Source organism: Parasteatoda tepidariorum, chromosome 8 (genome assembly GCF_043381705.1).
Source record: "Parasteatoda tepidariorum isolate YZ-2023 chromosome 8, CAS_Ptep_4.0, whole genome shotgun sequence".
Taxonomy (NCBI): domain Eukaryota; kingdom Metazoa; phylum Arthropoda; class Arachnida; order Araneae; family Theridiidae; genus Parasteatoda; species Parasteatoda tepidariorum.
Genome location: NC_092211.1, coordinates 62,879,362 through 62,898,878, shown reverse-complemented (window position 1 = coordinate 62,898,878; position 19,517 = coordinate 62,879,362). Strand labels below are relative to the sequence as shown.

The 19,517-nt window shown below is 29.7% G+C and overlaps 1 protein-coding gene across 3 annotated transcripts in view; it reads left to right on the top strand.

Annotated features, from left to right (window-relative positions):
- Window positions 1–19,517, top strand: part of LOC107453302 (suppressor of lurcher protein 1) — a 1,038,548-nt gene that overhangs the window by 316,549 nt on the left and 702,482 nt on the right. For all 3 annotated transcript variants that reach the window (XM_071184104.1, XM_071184106.1, XM_071184105.1), the window contains exon 3: window positions 6,312–6,384. In XM_071184104.1, the coding sequence (XP_071040205.1) occupies window positions 6,312–6,384 (73 nt within the window). The remainder of the gene's footprint in view (window positions 1–6,311; window positions 6,385–19,517) is intronic.

Below are 19,517 nucleotides of genomic sequence, written 5' to 3'. Positions count from 1 at the left end.
TAGAGATACATGCACAGCCACATGCACAGCCACATATACATCCACATACACATGCATATACACAAACATATTCCGTATCCACATTCAGATACGATTACAATTACAGATATACATACACATATTCTGAAGAGCACACATACACACACTAATATAACATTACTGTTATGTATTTCATGCTCCCCACGTTTTTCGTTTTTAAATTTTTTCTTTTAATTATTATTCTCCACTACAAAAACGTGGTTTTTAAAAATATTATTTTTTATTTCGAATTTTTTTTTAATTTGTACCCTTGTGGATTAAAATTGGGTCACGGTGACATTCGAGATGAGATCCAGATTTTTTCAGAAAATAATAGATGACAAGTCTGAGTTGAATGACCATAGAGGAGAGATGGTCAATCTAAATATCTCCAAGATTTGTTAAAAGGTTGAAACAGATGCAGTTTCACAGGATTATTTATTTAATAAAGGCTTAACTTATTTCTGAAATTGTACAGTTGGCAAAAAAACAACTGACCATCGTGAATGATTTTTGATCTAATGATCGGATATTCACGTTCTAGGACTCAATTTTAATGGCTTAAGGCAGCGATTCTCAACCTGTGGGGCGGGCCCCCCTAGGGGGGCGCGAGCACACTAGAGGGATGGCGCGAGAATATTCAAGAGAAAATATAATTTAAAAAAATTGATTAACTGGATGAAAGGAAAGCGCACATACTAATAGAAAACAAAATATATTTCGACATATTTAATAACTTATTAAAGTGAAACAACTCATTAAATCAAAACTTAAGGTGTTTTGAGGATTTTTCCATTTTTCTTAATTTTCTGATTAAGTCTGTTTGGCTGAATTTTTTTCTGTAAAATCTTACATCTATCTCTAATATATACCACATATACTTTTAATTGTAACATAAAATTTCATTTATTTTGTAGTACAATTTCAAAATTGTACCTTCTGCGCCAAAGGTTTCCTACAGGTTCCAAAGGTGAGCCATATATTGAAATCACTTTTTCACTTACTCAAATTATCTTTAGCAAAAACACTTGGACTGGCAAACGTCTTTTAAAAAAGCACTTTAAGTGTCTTGCTGGTAAGAACAAGTTTCCCGACTTTAAAAAAATATATTTGTTTTCAGAGTGCATAATTTGTTTATTGATTTTACATTGATAGTCCTTGTGTGAAGTCACTAGCCATTCTTTTGAGTTAACTCATTAGAATTAATTAAGAATTACCAAGTTAATTTTTTCAAAAGGATTAACTAACAAGTAAGAGTTAAATAACCATACTAGAGTTAACTTACCTAACCCATAACTAGTATAAAAATACCCAAATTTACAAGAAAATACCAGAATCGACCACGAAAATACTCATAACTACCACAAAAATAAAAAAAACACCTGAAAAATAACTTTAAAATGCAAACAAAACAAAAAACTTGAAACAAAATATCGCAAACTCTACTAAAGTGCAAAGAAAGTCAAAATATTATAAAAATTTAAAAAATACCAAAGTTTCACATTTGCTTAAAATAAATTAAATCAATTGACATTTAATTCAATCATTCCTTTTTGAGAAATAATATGCTACTTAATGATTTATAATTAACACTTTTATAGATTTCACGTTTGTTTCCGAAGGTGGCCCACGTGTCCCCAAGGTGGCACCGGTGTCGGGCCACCTTGGGAACATGCATATGGTCTCTTTCACCATTTGCACGACTTAAAACTATTAATCTGATAGATTAATTCGAATTAAAGTAATGTGGTTAAAGAAAAAGAAATAAATTTTCAGAAAACATATCATAACTCAAAGTTCTAAGAATTTAAACACACATAAATTGCAATATCTTCTCACCCGGAAATTAGAACGACAACTGCAAAAATTAAATCACTTCATACAATGGATGCCATTCAAGGAAATATCTTCCAATTAAGCCTCGTGCTCCTCAGATGCAAGATTTACAATGCAGCAGGGACATCTTATGATTCAAAATAAATTTAATTTTACTTCGGGGTGGGCTACGTTAGGAGCACTGGCCGCCTTTGGCTTACCCACCTTACTTAATCAAAACATACTAAATTTAAAAAAAAAAAAAATTTAGTGACTTCCTTGGGCCTGTCTTGCAGAACAAAAATTTTTGAGGTGAGGTTTAATATTAGAAATAGACACTCTCAGTTCTGTTTCTTTATTTAGCCGTGATCTATATTTTGTCTTCAAAGAAGCCACAGCAGAAAATCCAGTTTCACAAAGGTAGGATATGGAAAATATTAATAGAATGCAAAATGCCCTTGTTTTCAGTGCAGAAAAATCATCCTCTTGCCCAAAATTCAAATAGCTATTTATTACTAAATTAGGAGGCTCCGCCCCTTGCTCGCTGACGCTCACCAACCCCCGGAGCTGCTTTCGCAGTTCATTTCGGATTGCTTCGCAATCCGATGCTCGCTTTGCTCGCTCATTGGATACGTTCTTAACGTCTAGCTTTTGTATACTTTTTTGAACACTGAAGTTCCGANTTTTTTTGTTTCGTTTCATCACGTTTAAAGCAAACAGGAGCTTGAAACATTTAAAGTAACATCAGCAAAAACTTTAAAACGTATTTTCTGTGCAATTATTTATATTTTAGTATGTTTTATGTTTAGCTGTTTAACAATCTAAGCAATTGTTTCGATTTCAGATACAACGAGCTGGTTTTTATACCTAGTTGTACCTACTTATTTGCTTTATTTTTTTGTTTCGTTTCATCACGTTTAAAGCAAACAGGAGCTTGAAACATTTAAAGTAACATCAGCAAAAACTTTAAAACGTATTTTCTGTGCAATTATTTATATTTTAGTATGTTTTATGTTTAGCTGTTTAACAATCTAAGCAATTGTTTCGATTTCAGATACAACGAGCTGGTTTTTATACCTAGTTGTACCTACTTATTTGCTTTATTTTTTTGTTTCGTTTCATCACGTTTAAAGCAAACAGGAGCTTGAAACATTTAAAGTAACATCAGCAAAAACTTTAAAACGTATTTTCTGTGCAATTATTTATATTTTAGTATGTTTTATGTTTAGCTGTTTAACAATCTAAGCAATTGTTTCGATTTCAGATACAACGAGCTGGTTTTTATACCTAGTTGTACCTACTTATTTGCTTTATTTTTTTGTTTCGTTTCATCACGTTTAAAGCAAACAGGAGCTTGAAACATTTAAAGTAACATCAGCAAAAACTTTAAAACGTATTTTCTGTGCAATTATTTATATTTTAGTATGTTTTATGTTTAGCTGTTTAACAATCTAAGCAATTGTTTCGATTTCAGATACAACGAGCTGGTTTTTATACCTAGTTGTACCTACTTATTTGCTTTATTTTTTTGTTTCGTTTCATCACGTTTAAAGCAAACAGGAGCTTGAAACATTTAAAGTAACATCAGCAAAAACTTTAAAACGTATTTTCTGTGCAATTATTTATATTTTAGTATGTTTTATGTTTAGCTGTTTAACAATCTAAGCAATTGTTTCGATTTCAGATACAACGAGCTGGTTTTTATACCTAGTTGTACCTACTTATTTGCTTTATTTTTTTGTTTCGTTTCATCACGTTTAAAGCAAACAGGAGCTTGAAACATTTAAAGTAACATCAGCAAAAACTTTAAAACGTATTTTCTGTGCAATTATTTATATTTTAGTATGTTTTATGTTTAGCTGTTTAACAATCTAAGCAATTGTTTCGATTTCAGATACAACGAGCTGGTTTTTATACCTAGTTGTACCTACTTATTTGCTTTATTTTTTTGTTTCGTTTCATCACGTTTAAAGCAAACAGGAGCTTGAAACATTTAAAGTAACATCAGCAAAAACTTTAAAACGTATTTTCTGTGCAATTATTTATATTTTAGTATGTTTTATGTTTAGCTGTTCAACAATCTAAGCAATTGTTTCGATTTCAGATACAACGAGCTGGTTTTTATACCTAGTTGTACCTACTTATTTGCTTTATTTTTTGTTTCGTTTCATCATGTTAAAAGCAAGCAGGAGCTTGAAGCATTTAAAATAACATCAGCAAAAACTTTGAAACGTATTGCTGTGTAATTCTCTATTTTTTTAATTTGTACACTTGTGGATTAAATTGGGTCACGGTGATATTCGAGAAGAGATCGAGATTTATTTCAGAAAACAATACGTGATAAGTCTGAGTTAAATGACCATAGAAGAGAGATGGTCAATCTAAATATCTCCAAAATTTGTCAATAGATTGAAACAGATGCAGTTTAACAGGATTATTTATTTAATAAAGGTATACATAACTTATTTGTGAAATTGTACAGTACGCGCAAAAAAAAAAAAAAAAAAAAAAAAAAAAAAAAAAAACTGACCACCCTGAATAATTTTTAATCTAATGATCGGATCTTCACGCTCTAGGACTCAATTTTAATGGCTTAAGGGGTAGACATCAAATATACTTATCAATTAGTGAGGATGATATTTCAATTAATAAAATTTAAAAAAATGTATAAGTAATAAAATAATAAATACTCACTAAAATTATTTTTTGTATGAAATTATCTTTTGGTAAACGAATTTTATAACTAAGCACAAAAAGTGTTCACCCTTGAATACTTGTATCTTGGTTGTAGAGAAGAGTACATTACCTCAATAAATAAGATTATTGGATTAGATTTGAAAGGTGAATTAAGTGGCTAACAAACTTTAAGCCTTTCCCGAAAATGCGTTGAAAATTTTTCGAAAGCGATGAATTAAATCTGTACATTAGATTTTGCTTATTAGATAATGCTTGCTTATTTTCCATGATAAAATTCATTCTAAAAAAATAGCTGCATGAAATGTTAGCTGTTTAAGTGCAAGAAATGTGTTTTTTCATAATTTACCTTCATTTTTCCTTTATATTGGACAGAAAACTGTCTCTCGATATTAAGAAGAGATGACCGCCTGCAAGTTTATTTTCAAACATTTTTTTTCATATCTTGTTTCAAATATTTCCTGATTTTTTTGCTCAAAATAGATTGAGTACATATATGAGAATTTAAAGTATGCATTAACATTTCTTGCATCTCTAGTTTTGGAACTTTTATTGCTATTTTTACAAACTATAGGCATCTCTCCTAGACTTATCCAATAATAAACTAGCGACTAAGGTGTAAATTCCTTATCTTTATAATTATATTTTAATATTCTCATCCACTAATCTACCAAAACATTAAAGCGTTTTAAATTTTACTAGATGTATGAATAAAGAAATTGGTGTAGATTTAAAATAGATAGTGTAGGTATTTGGCGTAATTAACAAAAAAAAAATTTAATGCCATCATTTTACTATGTGCCAACTAATTCACTCCCTGTATGGTTGATTTTAAGGTCAGCAACAACCTTTCTCACAAAATCCTAACAAGGCTTATAACTTATTAAAAAGTAGACCATCCAAGCTTGAATCAATGTTAAATTTTACTGCATTAGTTCTCGCTTAATTAAGTCTTTACATTAAGCTTGCATATACAGCCCTTTTTTTTATCGAGATTCAATTTGCCTTTACAAAAAACTCTTGAAAAACCTTCTGAAATCGAGAATTAATCATTTATTGCCAATAAAGAGTAGAAAAACGTTGGATAACCGATAATAAATTCCTCTTTTCAAGGTAAATTTTAGATTTTTTGACCATCGCTGAAACAATATTTATTTGAACAGGTGTTTATGTATTTTCTTTAACACTTTAAAAATGAAGGTTGGCCATTTCCTTAAGTTTTTAAAACAAAGAAATGTTGCATTTTAGAGCTTAGACAAAGATAGAATGAAAATAAGAGGTAAACAAAGGTTTGCAGCAAACGTTTTAAAAAAAAATTCAGCATGTCTATATTCATTCTTTAAGAAAAGAAGCTTGTATACTAATATTTATACTAAGTTTGTCAGACTTTCTAAGTCAAGCAAATGAAAATACAACGTTTTCCATAAGGTTTCCCACTACATAGACCGGTTCTGTCAATTTTAAAGACAGAAAATAATGCGATAATAAAGTTATCGATTATAAATATATTAATTTAATAACTGTATCGATTATAATGTTATAACTTTGTCGATTATAAAGTTTCTGATAATAAAGTTTTAATTTTAAAAACAGCTATGGTTCGAGAAAGTGATTAAGTTGCTGATATTGGATCATCATTAAACACGCCTAAGAACACTTGCATTAAATGATATTTCAATTTGAATTGATAGTCCTTTTTAGGATTTAAAAGAAAATAATTTCTATAGGATCTATTATTATAATATGTGAGATTTATTTACTTAAGTAATATTTTTTTATTTAAGGAGATGTTGATGCTCTCTCTGTTGCTGGTCCTTCCATTTGGTTACTTCAGCGTTACAAGTGCAGTTAGTGCAGGTAAGACAAAGATTTTTTCTCTCCATTATATAGCATTGCATTAAGACGAAGCTATACTACGGGAGAAACTAAGCTTGACAATTTCTCCTTAAAACACATTTGTAATTTAAAGTATAGAAAAAGAATGATTTTAGATAAACTGATAGTAAGCTTTAAAGTTTAAAATACTGATTTCTTTTCAAAATATTAAACTGCAAGCAGATTATTATGGTAGAATTTGCTGTAATGGAAAAGTAAAATAATCTTGTCCTAATATGTTTCATATTATGGAAAGACAAAGTAATCCTGTTATAATATGTCTGCTGTTATGGAGAGACAAAGTAATCATGTCATAATATGTTTGCAGTTGTGGAGAGAGACAACGCAATCCTGTCATAATATGTTTGATGTTATGGAGAGGCAAAGTAATTCTGTTTTAATATGTTTGCTGTTATGGAGAGACAAAGTAATCATGTCATAATATGTTTGCAGTTGTGGAGAGAGACAACGCAATCCTGTCATAATATGTTTGATGTTATGGAGAGGCAAAGTAATCCTGTTATAATATGTTTGCTGTTATGGAGAGACAAAGTTATCCTGTCATAATATGTTTGCAGTTATGGAGAGAGACAACGCAATCCTGTCATAATATGTTTGCTGTTATGGAGAGGAAAAGCAGTTCTGTTTTAATATGTTTGCCATTATGTAGAAACAAATTAATCCATACATAGTATGCTTGCTGTTATAGAGAAGCGAAGTAATCCTATCGTAATATGTTTGCTGTTATGGAGAGGAAAAGTAATCCTGTCATAATATGTTTGCTGTTATGGAGTGGTTAAGTATTCTTGTCATAAATGTACTGTTATGGAGAAAAGCATTCCTGTCATAACATGTTTGCTATTTGATATTTTGAAAAAGTTTTTCAGTAATTCAAACTTCATAGTTTACTATTGTTTCATTTGAACACATTTTTTTTGATAATTTCCTAATTTCTCATTGATTTTGAAAAAGAATTTGCCATGAAAAGCTTTTCCCACTCTTTAACGACCTCTCAAGATTCGGAAAAACGTTATTTTAATTAGAGCTTTCATAATTGTTAAATATTAAAAGCATACGCCTTTCACCATTCAAGAGATGACAGAAATTTTATATAATTCATAATATATTAAATCTAAAAAATACTTTTTTTTGAAGCACCTGGAAAATCACGTGCCTGAGGTTCTTCGATATTTTTTAAAAATAAATTTCCGAAACAATTTTCAACGTTTCCTGTTAATAAAGTAATAATTTTAAATTTAATAGGAACCTCCAGTTTTCTTCATTTATTTTTAGTTTTAAGACTGCATACATGTTAAACTATTTTGTACGTAACATATCGTTTTTGTACTGAAAACCGTATATTCATGTAGAATTTATATGGCAAGTCTAGAATCGAATTTTTTTATAAATTATGAAGCACAATTTCTTATTTACTATAAAGGGAATAAGTACAGGTTAGATATTTTTTAATTTCTTATAATTTTTGTAAGATTTAAAATAGTAAATATTATTATGAAAAACAATATTTCTCTTATCTAACTGAACTTTATTAAGTTTGCAATTATAAATAGTATCAACTTAAGTAGTATATATTTTAAATGCCAAAAGGGAAGAAGTAAACAAATTTTGTTTTTCTTTTTAATTGTCAAAAATTTAAAAATCTTCTTATAAAAATGAAAAAATAACAAATTATTGATTTTAAATTAAGCACTAAGAAAAAAATATGATCAAAAATACCAGAATATCGTAAAACTTACCGTGTTTCTGACTCTATGGGAGCACCAGAAAGCTCGACAGATTTTCGAAGCTCTTTGGTAATGATTTAGGTAAAATTAACAATAAAATAAAAATGTTATAATATGAAAAAATTTATAAAATGAGAAAAGTTTGGTAATTTAATCAATATATACTAGAGCATGGCATAAAAACAATTTATTCGGTTATATTTACTTTTAATTTATTAAAAGTATTGTAACATTAACTATAATTGTGAAAAATATAATTCTGTTAATCTGTTACCATATGAACGGAACGAATTACGAAATTTAATTGCTTAAATTCCGTGCATTTTGGTTTTTATTGCTGGACTTCTGGTTTTATTTACTAGAAATGTCCTTACTATGCAGTATAGTAATTGTACCAGATTTTTTCCCAAAAAGCAGTGAATACAGACTTAGTTTTGAAGTATATTTTTAAGTTCAAAACATTGCTCATATTTCAAATCTTTTACATCAATGTCATATTCTTTTCTTTTTTAAATATTCATATTTTTAATAAGAATGAAAATATTCATAAGCCAAATTTCCCGGTTTAATTTTCAATTCACATTAAAGCTCGAAGGTACTTTACACCGATGAAAACTTTTCAATAATTTACCACTTAATTCCCCCGAATAAAAGCGTATAATTTAATTAAGCAGCTTTTAATATAAATACTTCAATTTGTATTCATACAAATTGATTTTAAATAGAGTGCGGTTAAATTCAATAAACGTATACATCCATGCAACTTCTTAGGAGTTTCTAATTTCCGAAAGACACGCACTCGTCTCTAATTATTCAAATTTTAAGAACGCTTCAGAGGCAATGACAAATGGGAAAAACGATGATGAGATTAATTATTGGAGTAGTAAATCACGCAACGATTTTCCGGAAAGAATCGATAGGTGCGATTGGATCTGTGTTAGCAACGAATTAATCACTTTTTATCAGTGTAGAATCCGAAATTTATGACCTCGTATAAGTGAGCATTGATCTCGATATTCAAACATGAAACATTTTAATAAGTAAAGATGGGGATTGATAAGGAAAAGATAAATATTATTATTCGTGGACATTGGGAAAATGGGATATAGATCTTGACATTTTAATGAAAGTTCAATAGATTAGTTAATGGTCAAATGGAATTATTGATATTCAAATTTCGGAAAATAAATATTCTGAATGTAGAAAGTAAATGATATATATTTAAAAGCAAAACTTCTTTATGACCATTTATTCATTTTAAATATGGTTCACTGAAATTCTATATTTACAATGTTAATTATTTATGATTAGTCACTGGTTAACAATGTAGAATTCGAAATTTATAACTTCGTATAAGTGAGCTTTATTTAAACTAGAAACATTTTGATAAGTAAAGATTGATATTGATAAGAAAAAGATAAATATTGCGACTCGTGAATATCATGGAAGTACGATATAGATCCTGATATTTTAATGAAAGTTCAATGAATTAGTTGATGGTCGAATGAAACTATCGACATTCAAATTTTAGGGAATAAATATTTTGAATGTGTAGAATAAATTGAAATTGTGAAAAAACAAATCTTTTTTATGACTATTTATTCACTTTAAATATGGTTCACTGAAATTCTATATTTACAATGTTAATTATTTATGATTAGTCACTGGTTAACCTTGCAGAATTTTTAAAAGAATTATATAAGGGATGTTGTATGTTCCCTCATATAAGGGAACATTGATCTCGAAAAACAAGCAAAATTTTAATAAGTAAAGATTGGTATTGATAACCAAAAAATTAATTCGGGGTTATGCGATATATATTTTCTGATATTTTATTTAAAGTTCAATAGATAAGTTGATGGTTGAAAAAAATTATATAAATTTAAATTTTCTGGAATGAATTTCCTGTATTTGAAGAAGAAAAAAAATTTAAAACGTTTCTCTTTATAACTATTAATTTTTCAAACATTTTGTTATTATCTTAGCTCGATTTGTAAATGTTTGCTATTGTTTAGTGCCAAATTTTGGAAAATATTTTATTCCATGTCCTCGTAAATATTTTAAGAATAGAATTTGAGTATTGAATAAAGGTTTTGTCGTGTTTCGAATTAAAAGCAAACAATGAAACATTTATTTGCATATAGATTAAATGTGTAAAAATAAGATTCATTGTCATGATTAGCGTGACAACTCAGGGGGATAAAGGACCTCTGTTTAAGATTTCTCCAGAAAACTTCTGAATTAGTTCTCTCATTTCCTTCGTAGAATAACTCTAAGATATGATTCAGCAGGATCGAGCCATCGTGGTCATAATAAAAATAATATATAAAATTGAGTTGTCAATTTATCTATACAAAAAGTAGAAAATTAGTTTTGATGCGAATAGTTATCGACTTTAATCTCTAATTACTTTAAATTTAACGATAAATAGTTTAAGAAATAGTTTTTTAGCAATATTTAAAATTTTTAAATCAAAATTTAGTTGATGTATCGTAAGATGAAATTATAGTTAAGCTGAAAAATATGTGTGAACTTTTTCTGAGTTATATCAAGAAATCCTTGCTTTCATTTTTTGCTTCAAAATAATATAAATTTTAGTTTTACATTAATAATTCGGCAATAATGTGTGATTCTCCTTAATTTTATTTTCTTTGGAATTTTTATTATAAGATTTTAAAGTATAATAATTATATGCTTTATAGCGTTACGATTTTGCATAAATGTGCAGAATTTAGTGAATTTTCTTTTGTTATGAGCTTAAATATCTCAAAAGGACTCTAAATAAACAGTTTAATTTAAAATTTACAAGTGTAAAACGTAATTCTAACGCTATTTAGAGAGAAAATAACACCTAACGCATTTCTTATGGATAACTCGATTTGGCGAAATTTGTGTCGATTTGGCAACCATTTTGGCTATTAAAAAAATGATAGTTCATTAAAATTCGAGTTTCGAATTGATAGGACTAATTTTTACTGAGTTTTACTGGAATTGTCTAGAATCATGTCGAATTTTCCGGATTTCCGTCAACAAGCCTGTATAAATGGTAGTGTGCCTCGCAGAGTAGTAGTAGAGCTGTTTGTGACTGCAATAGGTTTCTGATTTCCGAGTCTCTGGTGACTTCATTAACCCGTCTGATGTTATGGAGTCAGTGTTTTGAGTGCTGCTGATATTTGTGTTGCAATTGAGTGCTGAAAATTGCTGTATTTTTCTAGAATTTTCTGATAATAAATTTTTAGAGTCTTGAAGACTTTTTCTTTCATCTCCAATCGAAATAAAATGTGCGTGGTACATTTTTGGTATCTGAAGTGGGATTGGAGTTAATTCCAGTTACAAGATCAATGGCTGAGGATAAGTTGGTGGAGATGTTTTAGAGATGGAAGGACACATGAAAGCCCGCCAGAAGCAGCTGAAAGCCAGACAAGAAGAGACGATGGCTAAGTTGGACTTCAATCAGGAGAAGCTGAAAGCCAGCCAAAAGAAGATGTAAGCCAAAAATTGACACTAGTAAGAGCAGCTGAAAGTCAACCAGGAAGAAGTTAAAGAGATATCCCGTGTAAAGGAAGTCCTCAAAGAAAGTTAAAAGCAATCAAAACTAGAGTGAATTTAGTTGAAGTATAATTTTCCGAAAAGTAAAGTTTTTCCGTGGAAGAGGGGCTCGATAAAATTTAAAAGGATTTTGATATGTAATTGGATTTGAAGATTAAATTCCTGGAATAAAGATTACCAAGCCAGTTACTTCAGAAAATAAACTAATGCTTTTAACACCTCAATACATTATCAAACCCTCTAATTTTTTACCAGAAACCATTTTGGCTGCACAAAACTTAATTCTCCTTTGTCGCTGAAGCTAACGGATGGGACTCAACGGTCAAAGTCTTTCATCTTGTGGCTGCTTTATAGGGAGATGAAATTGCATCTTTTGGATGCTTGTTGAAGAACAACGCCATGATTCTGAATCCTTTACAAGTTCATTGAAGTTGCGCTTGGGTGAAAAATGCTCTCGAGAACACAGCCACCTGCAATTAAAAACCGCTATCAGCGAGCTGGTTAAAGTCTCAAAAAATTAGCCGCTGATATTCAACGATTGTCCCAAGGTGCTTTTTTGGATTGCCCTCCTGAAGTACGTCAAGATCTATCTCTCCAACACTTCATAGACAGTGTGCAGAATCCAGACACTCGAAAGGCTCTTAGACTCGCTGATCTAAAAGATCACCGCTATATTATGGTCGGTGACCGGCGATGAGTGGCCCAATCATTGACCATGAAAATAAATGTATGCCCGTACAGCTATTCTAATTTTTTTTTTTAAGAAACAGGTTTGCACAAAAGTTTGTTTTTGTAACTATCTATGATATAAAATAAAGTTAATGTTCATAAAAATTATCCCCGCCCGAGGCTGGACGTTGTTTGATAATCAAGTAATTTGTTTGTCAAATAAGGAGAACCTCAAATTTAGACCTTAACATTTTGAGCTTTCTTTAAAAAAGTACGAAAACTACTTTGAAAATTGCTTGAAACTTTTTTAATTTTTAAGTTATTAAAATCGGACTTATTTCATTAGTTGCCAAATACGATTCATTACAAAAATAAGAAGGAAAAAAAAATTTTGAGCACGCATAATGTAAAAGAACACGTTTAATTATTCTTATCTTGCACAGTTTTAAACAAATTTTTCACAAATTTTAAAGCAAAAAAACGTTATTAATTTCAAATAGCTCTAAAAATTTTGTTACATTTTATGGAATATTTTTAAAATTATAGCCAAAACACGTAAGACAAAAAAATTAGTTTTTCATAAAAATGTCCATATCTTCATTAGTAATTAAGCTAGATCTGCAACATTTTGTGTATTTATTACATATAATAACCAAAATAATTATCACATGTTTCAAATCTATCACTACGTTGTTCGACTAGTGTGATCAAAAATATTACTTTCAGTTTGTAATTTATTGGCGGTCCCTCGAACCTCTAGAAGCTTTTAACTTCAATGATATGTATGAGAAATTGTATGTATATATATAAAGATTGCCAGCTTACACTTCTTCATAAAATTATATCATACAAAAACTCAAATCCCTTAAATTTTTAAAGAAAATAAGTAACAAATAATTTACCAGTCACCTACGTATTGTAGCAAATTGTGAGCTAAAATATCTTCAAAAGTGAAAAATATTTTACTGTGGCTGCAATATTTCATTCAAATGAAACAAGTTCAAAAAGATTGCACTACTTTATCATTTCTCCTGTGACTTAGAAAAGTTATAGAGCCCCCGTGGTTATAAATAATCTTTTACGAGGTATGGAGTATTAAGCTGTAAAAGAGCAGTGAAATAACATATTCTACATCGGGTAAAACACATAATGACAATTTTTTTTATTTGTACAAAAGTGGTCTCCTTTGGGACCCAGGTGGTTTGGAAGTTAGATACATTCCTTTCCGTCTATTACTTTTATGAGTCTAAAAGATAAAATTCAATTAGTTTCATGCCCTTAAAAATAATGAAACCATAGAATTTTGTTTTCTTTAATAGAACATTCAGACATTAAGACGATAAAGTAACGCATTGATATTTTTTGTACCAAAAACTACATTAGAATTATGAAAGTACACAGTTTTTCATATTAAAAGTATAAATCTGTCATTACTACATAGTAAAAGAACATCAGGATATTATTGCAGTATAAATCACCGGCACTTTGGGTGCATCATAGGTAAAATCCATTTTATCGCCTAATACATTTTTACCGCAAAATACTATACCGTAAATTTTACAGTAATATTTATTTAATTAAAATTATTCACTGGTTTTACGGTAATTATTACATTTAAAATTAGGGGTATATCAGATTTTATTTGTTCCGTTTTCGGTAAAAATTTATTTTTCCCGTAGAATGTATCAATACCCAGAGTGCGGATAATTTTTACCGAAATTTAATTCAGAAATTCTTTTACAGTGTAAGTGTAGCTTTTTCTTAAACAAATGCATTATTCAAAATTATAAATAATATAGTTGCATTTTAAGTTTTCAGTACAAAAATTGCGTTTTTGAAGCATCAAACTCTAAAATATTAAAACTCTGACTTTCCCCTTATTTTGCTAAATTTCAGTTATGTTTTGTCTTCGGTGACATAAATTGTACCATCAAGTAAACATTCATACTTGCTGTTAGAGTTGAAAATCGTCAATTTTAAAACAAATTTTACGAGACGATAATTATTTTGAAAAAAAAAATGCATTAGTTACTTCAGACCCAAGTTAATTCATTATCCCTGACTATTTGAATATTTTAATAAAATTTACTTTCCAGATTGATAAAATTTCCTAAGTTTTCCCTGTTCGTGGGCAACTTTGGTTTCATTATTTGACTTTATATGGATTATATAAAAAATCATTAAATACATCATTAAAAAGTAAAGAAAATTCCTCTTTAAAGAATTCTGAGCTTAAACTGAATATATTTAGAGAATTTCAAATATAAACTAAAGATTGTAATTTTTTATGCCTGAAAGATTTAAAAAATTAAAACTCTCATGGTTTAAAACAGTAACTTTTCAAAGACATGAAGTTATTAACGTAATACTGAGGTCTTTAAATTTATTTCAGAAGTTACTAAATTCTACTAAGGTTAGGCTTATGACTCTTGGCCAGTCCCACCCAGGGCTAAAGNCGGTGCCAGAGATACTTCAAAGGAGTGAACCAGCCCTTCTATTCTCTTTAGCCCTGAGTCCCACCAGCACACCACTGGTATAGGAGTGATAGGCCTAGAAGCTCTCTGGTACTTATATGCTGTGGATTAAATTAGACCACCCACAATCACTGTCTAAGTGGTCATTAAAGATTTTTAAAATATCCAGGTGGTTCCAGGTGCTTTGATATCTGCACCATGTGCTACAATGAATAGACTTTCCCAGACCACATCCTTGCTTGCCTGGGGTTTACCAGACAAGATATGACGGATAATCTTGTGATCTTATTGATTTTTTTAAGGTGCCCAAAATTATGGACCTGATTTAGCCTCTAATTCTTTGCTGATCTTGAGGATGTCCTACAACGACAACTAAATACTGAAACTCTCTAGAAACACGACAACAATCAATACAGAAACAAGGAAATAGTCAATACTGAGCACTGATTTATTTATTATTAAGCAAAGAAATTTCGGGACCTGAAAGCTTTAATTCTCGAATAATACTTGAAAATCCAAATAAAACTGAAAATTCTAGAAATTCTCTCTACGTAAAAGTAAAATTTTCCCATAACCACCATTTCGATTGTTTACTACTATATTATATATTGTTAAACACATTGAAAATATTACATAAGAAAGTTATACTGAAAGCATGATCTATAAAAAAATAAAATTATAGTAAAATTTAACACATGCGTTTGCTTTATAGGCAAAAGAAATAAAATTGTATACTTAGAGTTTGCTATGAGATGAATATTATTTTAACCTAAATAAAATCAATAGAATTTACAGCGTGATAAACCAAAACTAATTTTTAAAATTAAAAGTTAAAGCTCGAAACTTTTATCTAATTATAAATAAATAGTTTTGTAACTTCCGGTTGCTGTTTCATAAGCTAATTTTATTAAAATAAATTTTGTAGTCGAAGTCGTCCACATGTGGTTCATGTTAGGTCATTTAATAGCTTATCATCCCATTGTTTTTATTTGAGTAATGAGTTAAATTTTATGAGTTAAAAGTATTGTTCCTTGAAAACTTCTTTATAGAACGCATGAAAATGTCAGAAATATTTTTATTTTTTTCATTTAGTTCAAATTTCAATGCATTCTTTGTGCTGTCAGAAAATTCGCAAAAAGTAATTATTAACAGAAATAACAATTAAACTCATTATCTGGAACCTTTTAAAAGTCGATTTACAAACAAATAACTTTTTCTCAACGCACGGAGGGAACTGAATCACATTTCTGCACTCCACATTCACAGCAACAATGTAAAATCTTATGAAATTAATTAGAGGGATAATACTTCGATCTTGTACCGTAGTTCACCAATTCCACTTCATTAAATGAACGCTGCGCAATCTCCAACCACCGAATAGTTACTTTACGCATGCGCGTAGAGTAATTACTCGCCGATTCAACTTGGAAAGTGTTGACCTGGGTAAAATGAAGAAATAAGTTAAGAAATAGGCCAAATATCTTTAATGTGACCTTTGTTTCCTTTAATTACCCTAAAAGAGCAGTTCATTTTCTTAATAAATATCAATTTTATTTTATTTCAAACATGTTTAATGTTCAAATAAAATTTTCAATAAAACTTCAATTTAATGAATATTCGAGAAAGGCGAAATTTTTCTTATTAATTTCAGTTATTTCCTAATCCTTTCTTGATTGAAATTATTTGTTAACATAGTGGATAAATCATTATCCCTACGTATACAAAGATAGTGATAAGTTTAATAGAAATTTAGAGCCTACTTTATACTTTGAATTTAATTCTGTTATCTTTGAAAGGGGACCAGAATCACTGGGGATTTAAATGGTGTTTCTAAAAGAATGAACTTCTAAGCTGCTGATTTAATTAACTTACTCTGATATCAAACTTATGTTTACATTCAACAAATTGAAACCTTTCGCCAGAGAATAATGCTACTTAGATTTCAAATTATTGCGTGACAAAGCATTCAAAAATTTATGTAATAAACAAAATTAAATATTAAATTTACATTATATTTTTCAAAACCCATGGGATACTTAAGACTTAACACTCTAAAATATGAAAATGGCACACACTGAAGCTGTTGTGGTCTGTATTCAGCCATAAATAAAACTACAATGCCATTCAAAATCTAAATAGTTTGAAGAAAGATGGTACAGTTTTCAAAGTAATATAGATGTTGGCTTCGAAAAGAATTTAGCAACGAGGTGCCACAGGTTCAAATAACAGCGACAGCTGGTCGATATGAATTCCACACCTGGCTAGCACCGACCACAGTTCTCGCTTAATATATCCTCAGTAGTAGACGGATAATGGTTTAGTGTCCTCTTGCTTGCAGGCTAATCAAGGAAGGTTATCGTGGTTCTTCTCTCAGTGTAACCCAAATTCGTATTAGTTACATCAAAAAATCTTCCACAAAGGCAAGTCTTACTGAATACTTGATTTAGGAGTTCCTTGACTTCTGGATTGGATTCAAAATTACAGGACTGCGGAGTTGAACATTGATAGTTGTAAACTTAAAATTAGATCGGCTGTTCAATGACGGTTTTAAAAGTAAAATAAAATATTTTAACTTGATGTACTCCAGCAAAAAATTCATTCCACTTCAAAACAGAGATCATGTATAATCCTCCATATTTAGCTAGATTCTTTTAATTAAATATTAATATGGGCTCATGTGAAGTATGTTACAAATATTACCCTTTTGCACTGTTTTGAAGATGGGTTAGAAATTATTCAAAAAGAAATTAACCATATTGTCTATATTACGAACAGTCTCAAAATATAAAATGCAGAAATAGACGTTGTTTTTGTCGTATGCTATTGAGGCACTGGGGGGGGGGATGCGATTGTTCTTGTTTTCGAGTGGCGCCCTCTATGCCCAAGATCTCAACATCTGCCACACTCACACGTCACAATCGTTTATAGGGTGGACCCATTCATTTATTAATCCCCAGATCGTAATTTTGACATGAACCAGAGAACGATTAATCTCCAACCCAGTACCCCATAGGTATAATTTGTTGTGGGAACATATAGTAATCTGTGACCCGACAAATTTAACTTGCACCAGTCACCATTTACTACAAGGAGAGTCTTCGGTCAGCTGGATTCGAACTTCTATTCTTACGCGAGTAGAAGAACGATATAGTTACGAACGTGAAGAGTTGCGAACGTGAGTTCAGCTCCGTACTAACCAGACTATCCCGGGTTATATCGGGTTAATAATACCTCAGCTTCAAAAGAAAGATTCAAATTTTTTGTTTCATAAAATTAATTTACATATTTGATACAAACTGCATTCTAAAATAAACAAACTAATACTCAAGCTACATCATTAAACACAGATGAAACACTGAAGATTGTAATAAAATTTATTTGAAAAATTGAGTTTTTTTCTTTTAATACTTTAAATATTTTCGTATAAGAGTTTAATTTGCATATTTGATGTAAAAACTGAAATCAGCCAATTGCTAAAACATCCATATCACCAAACATAAGCAAAATTTTAAAGAAACTTGATTCGAAAGATTAAGTAGCATCTCACTTTTTTTATTATATTTAAAATCTTTTCTTATCAGCTGTTAAATTGCATATTTAATGTATAAACTATAAACAACCAAAAGTTGAATCCATATCATCCAACATATAAAAGATTTTGTAAACAGTAATACATTTGATTCAAAATGTTAAGCAACACCTCACACTTTTATTGTATTCAAATCTTTTTTTATCAGCAGTTACATTGCATATTTGATGTATAAACCGTAAACAATGATATGTTAAAGTCATATGACCAAGCATTTACAAGACATCAAAGATAGTAATAAACTTGATTCGAAAGATTAAGCAACACCTGACTTTTTCATTATATTTTAAATTTTTTCCTTTCTGAGATTAAATTGCATATTATATGCAAAAACTATAATCAACCAAATGTTAAAGCCATATTATTAAAGAAAATAATAATAAATAAATGTCCAAATGTTAAAGCCTTAATCACCACACCTATACAGGTGAAGAAATAATAATAAATTTGATTCAAATGAATAAGCAACACCCTACATTTAAAAAAAAATATTTTAAAGCTTTTTTTGCGTGGTTAATTTTCCTATATAGTAAAACAACTTCTATTTGAACTGCAAAACCGAATGGGTAGTATGGGTATTCCCAAGCCATATCAATAAACACATACATTACGTTGAAAACACTAATAAACATGATCAATAAGTACACAAATAGTGATAAAAATTCGTGACAATTTTATTTCTTTAGGTCGACATGATGCTATAGTTGTCCTACTTTTAGATCTCAACGACCTTGACGGTCGCCTTACGTATCGATTTTCTACACGCAGATCACCATTGATTTATGTGCATTATTTTAACAATCAGCGTGAACTGTCAAACCTAGTGACGAGTCACTGATTTGGTAGTGACTCCTAGCGACTTATTGACAATATGTCAGGAACATGTATTGCACTTTGAATGGAGAAAGCGTGTTATAATAAAAGAGCGGAACTTGAGAAGTTACCCATTTGAATCTGCATATAGTGTAGGTATTCGATTTGTTTGTGAAAGCCTCAAAGTTTGGGTAATTTACATTATGGATATTATTACAACTATTCTTTTTTGTTTGGTACTGAATCTAATAGTTGAACCCAATTTTACAAAACGTT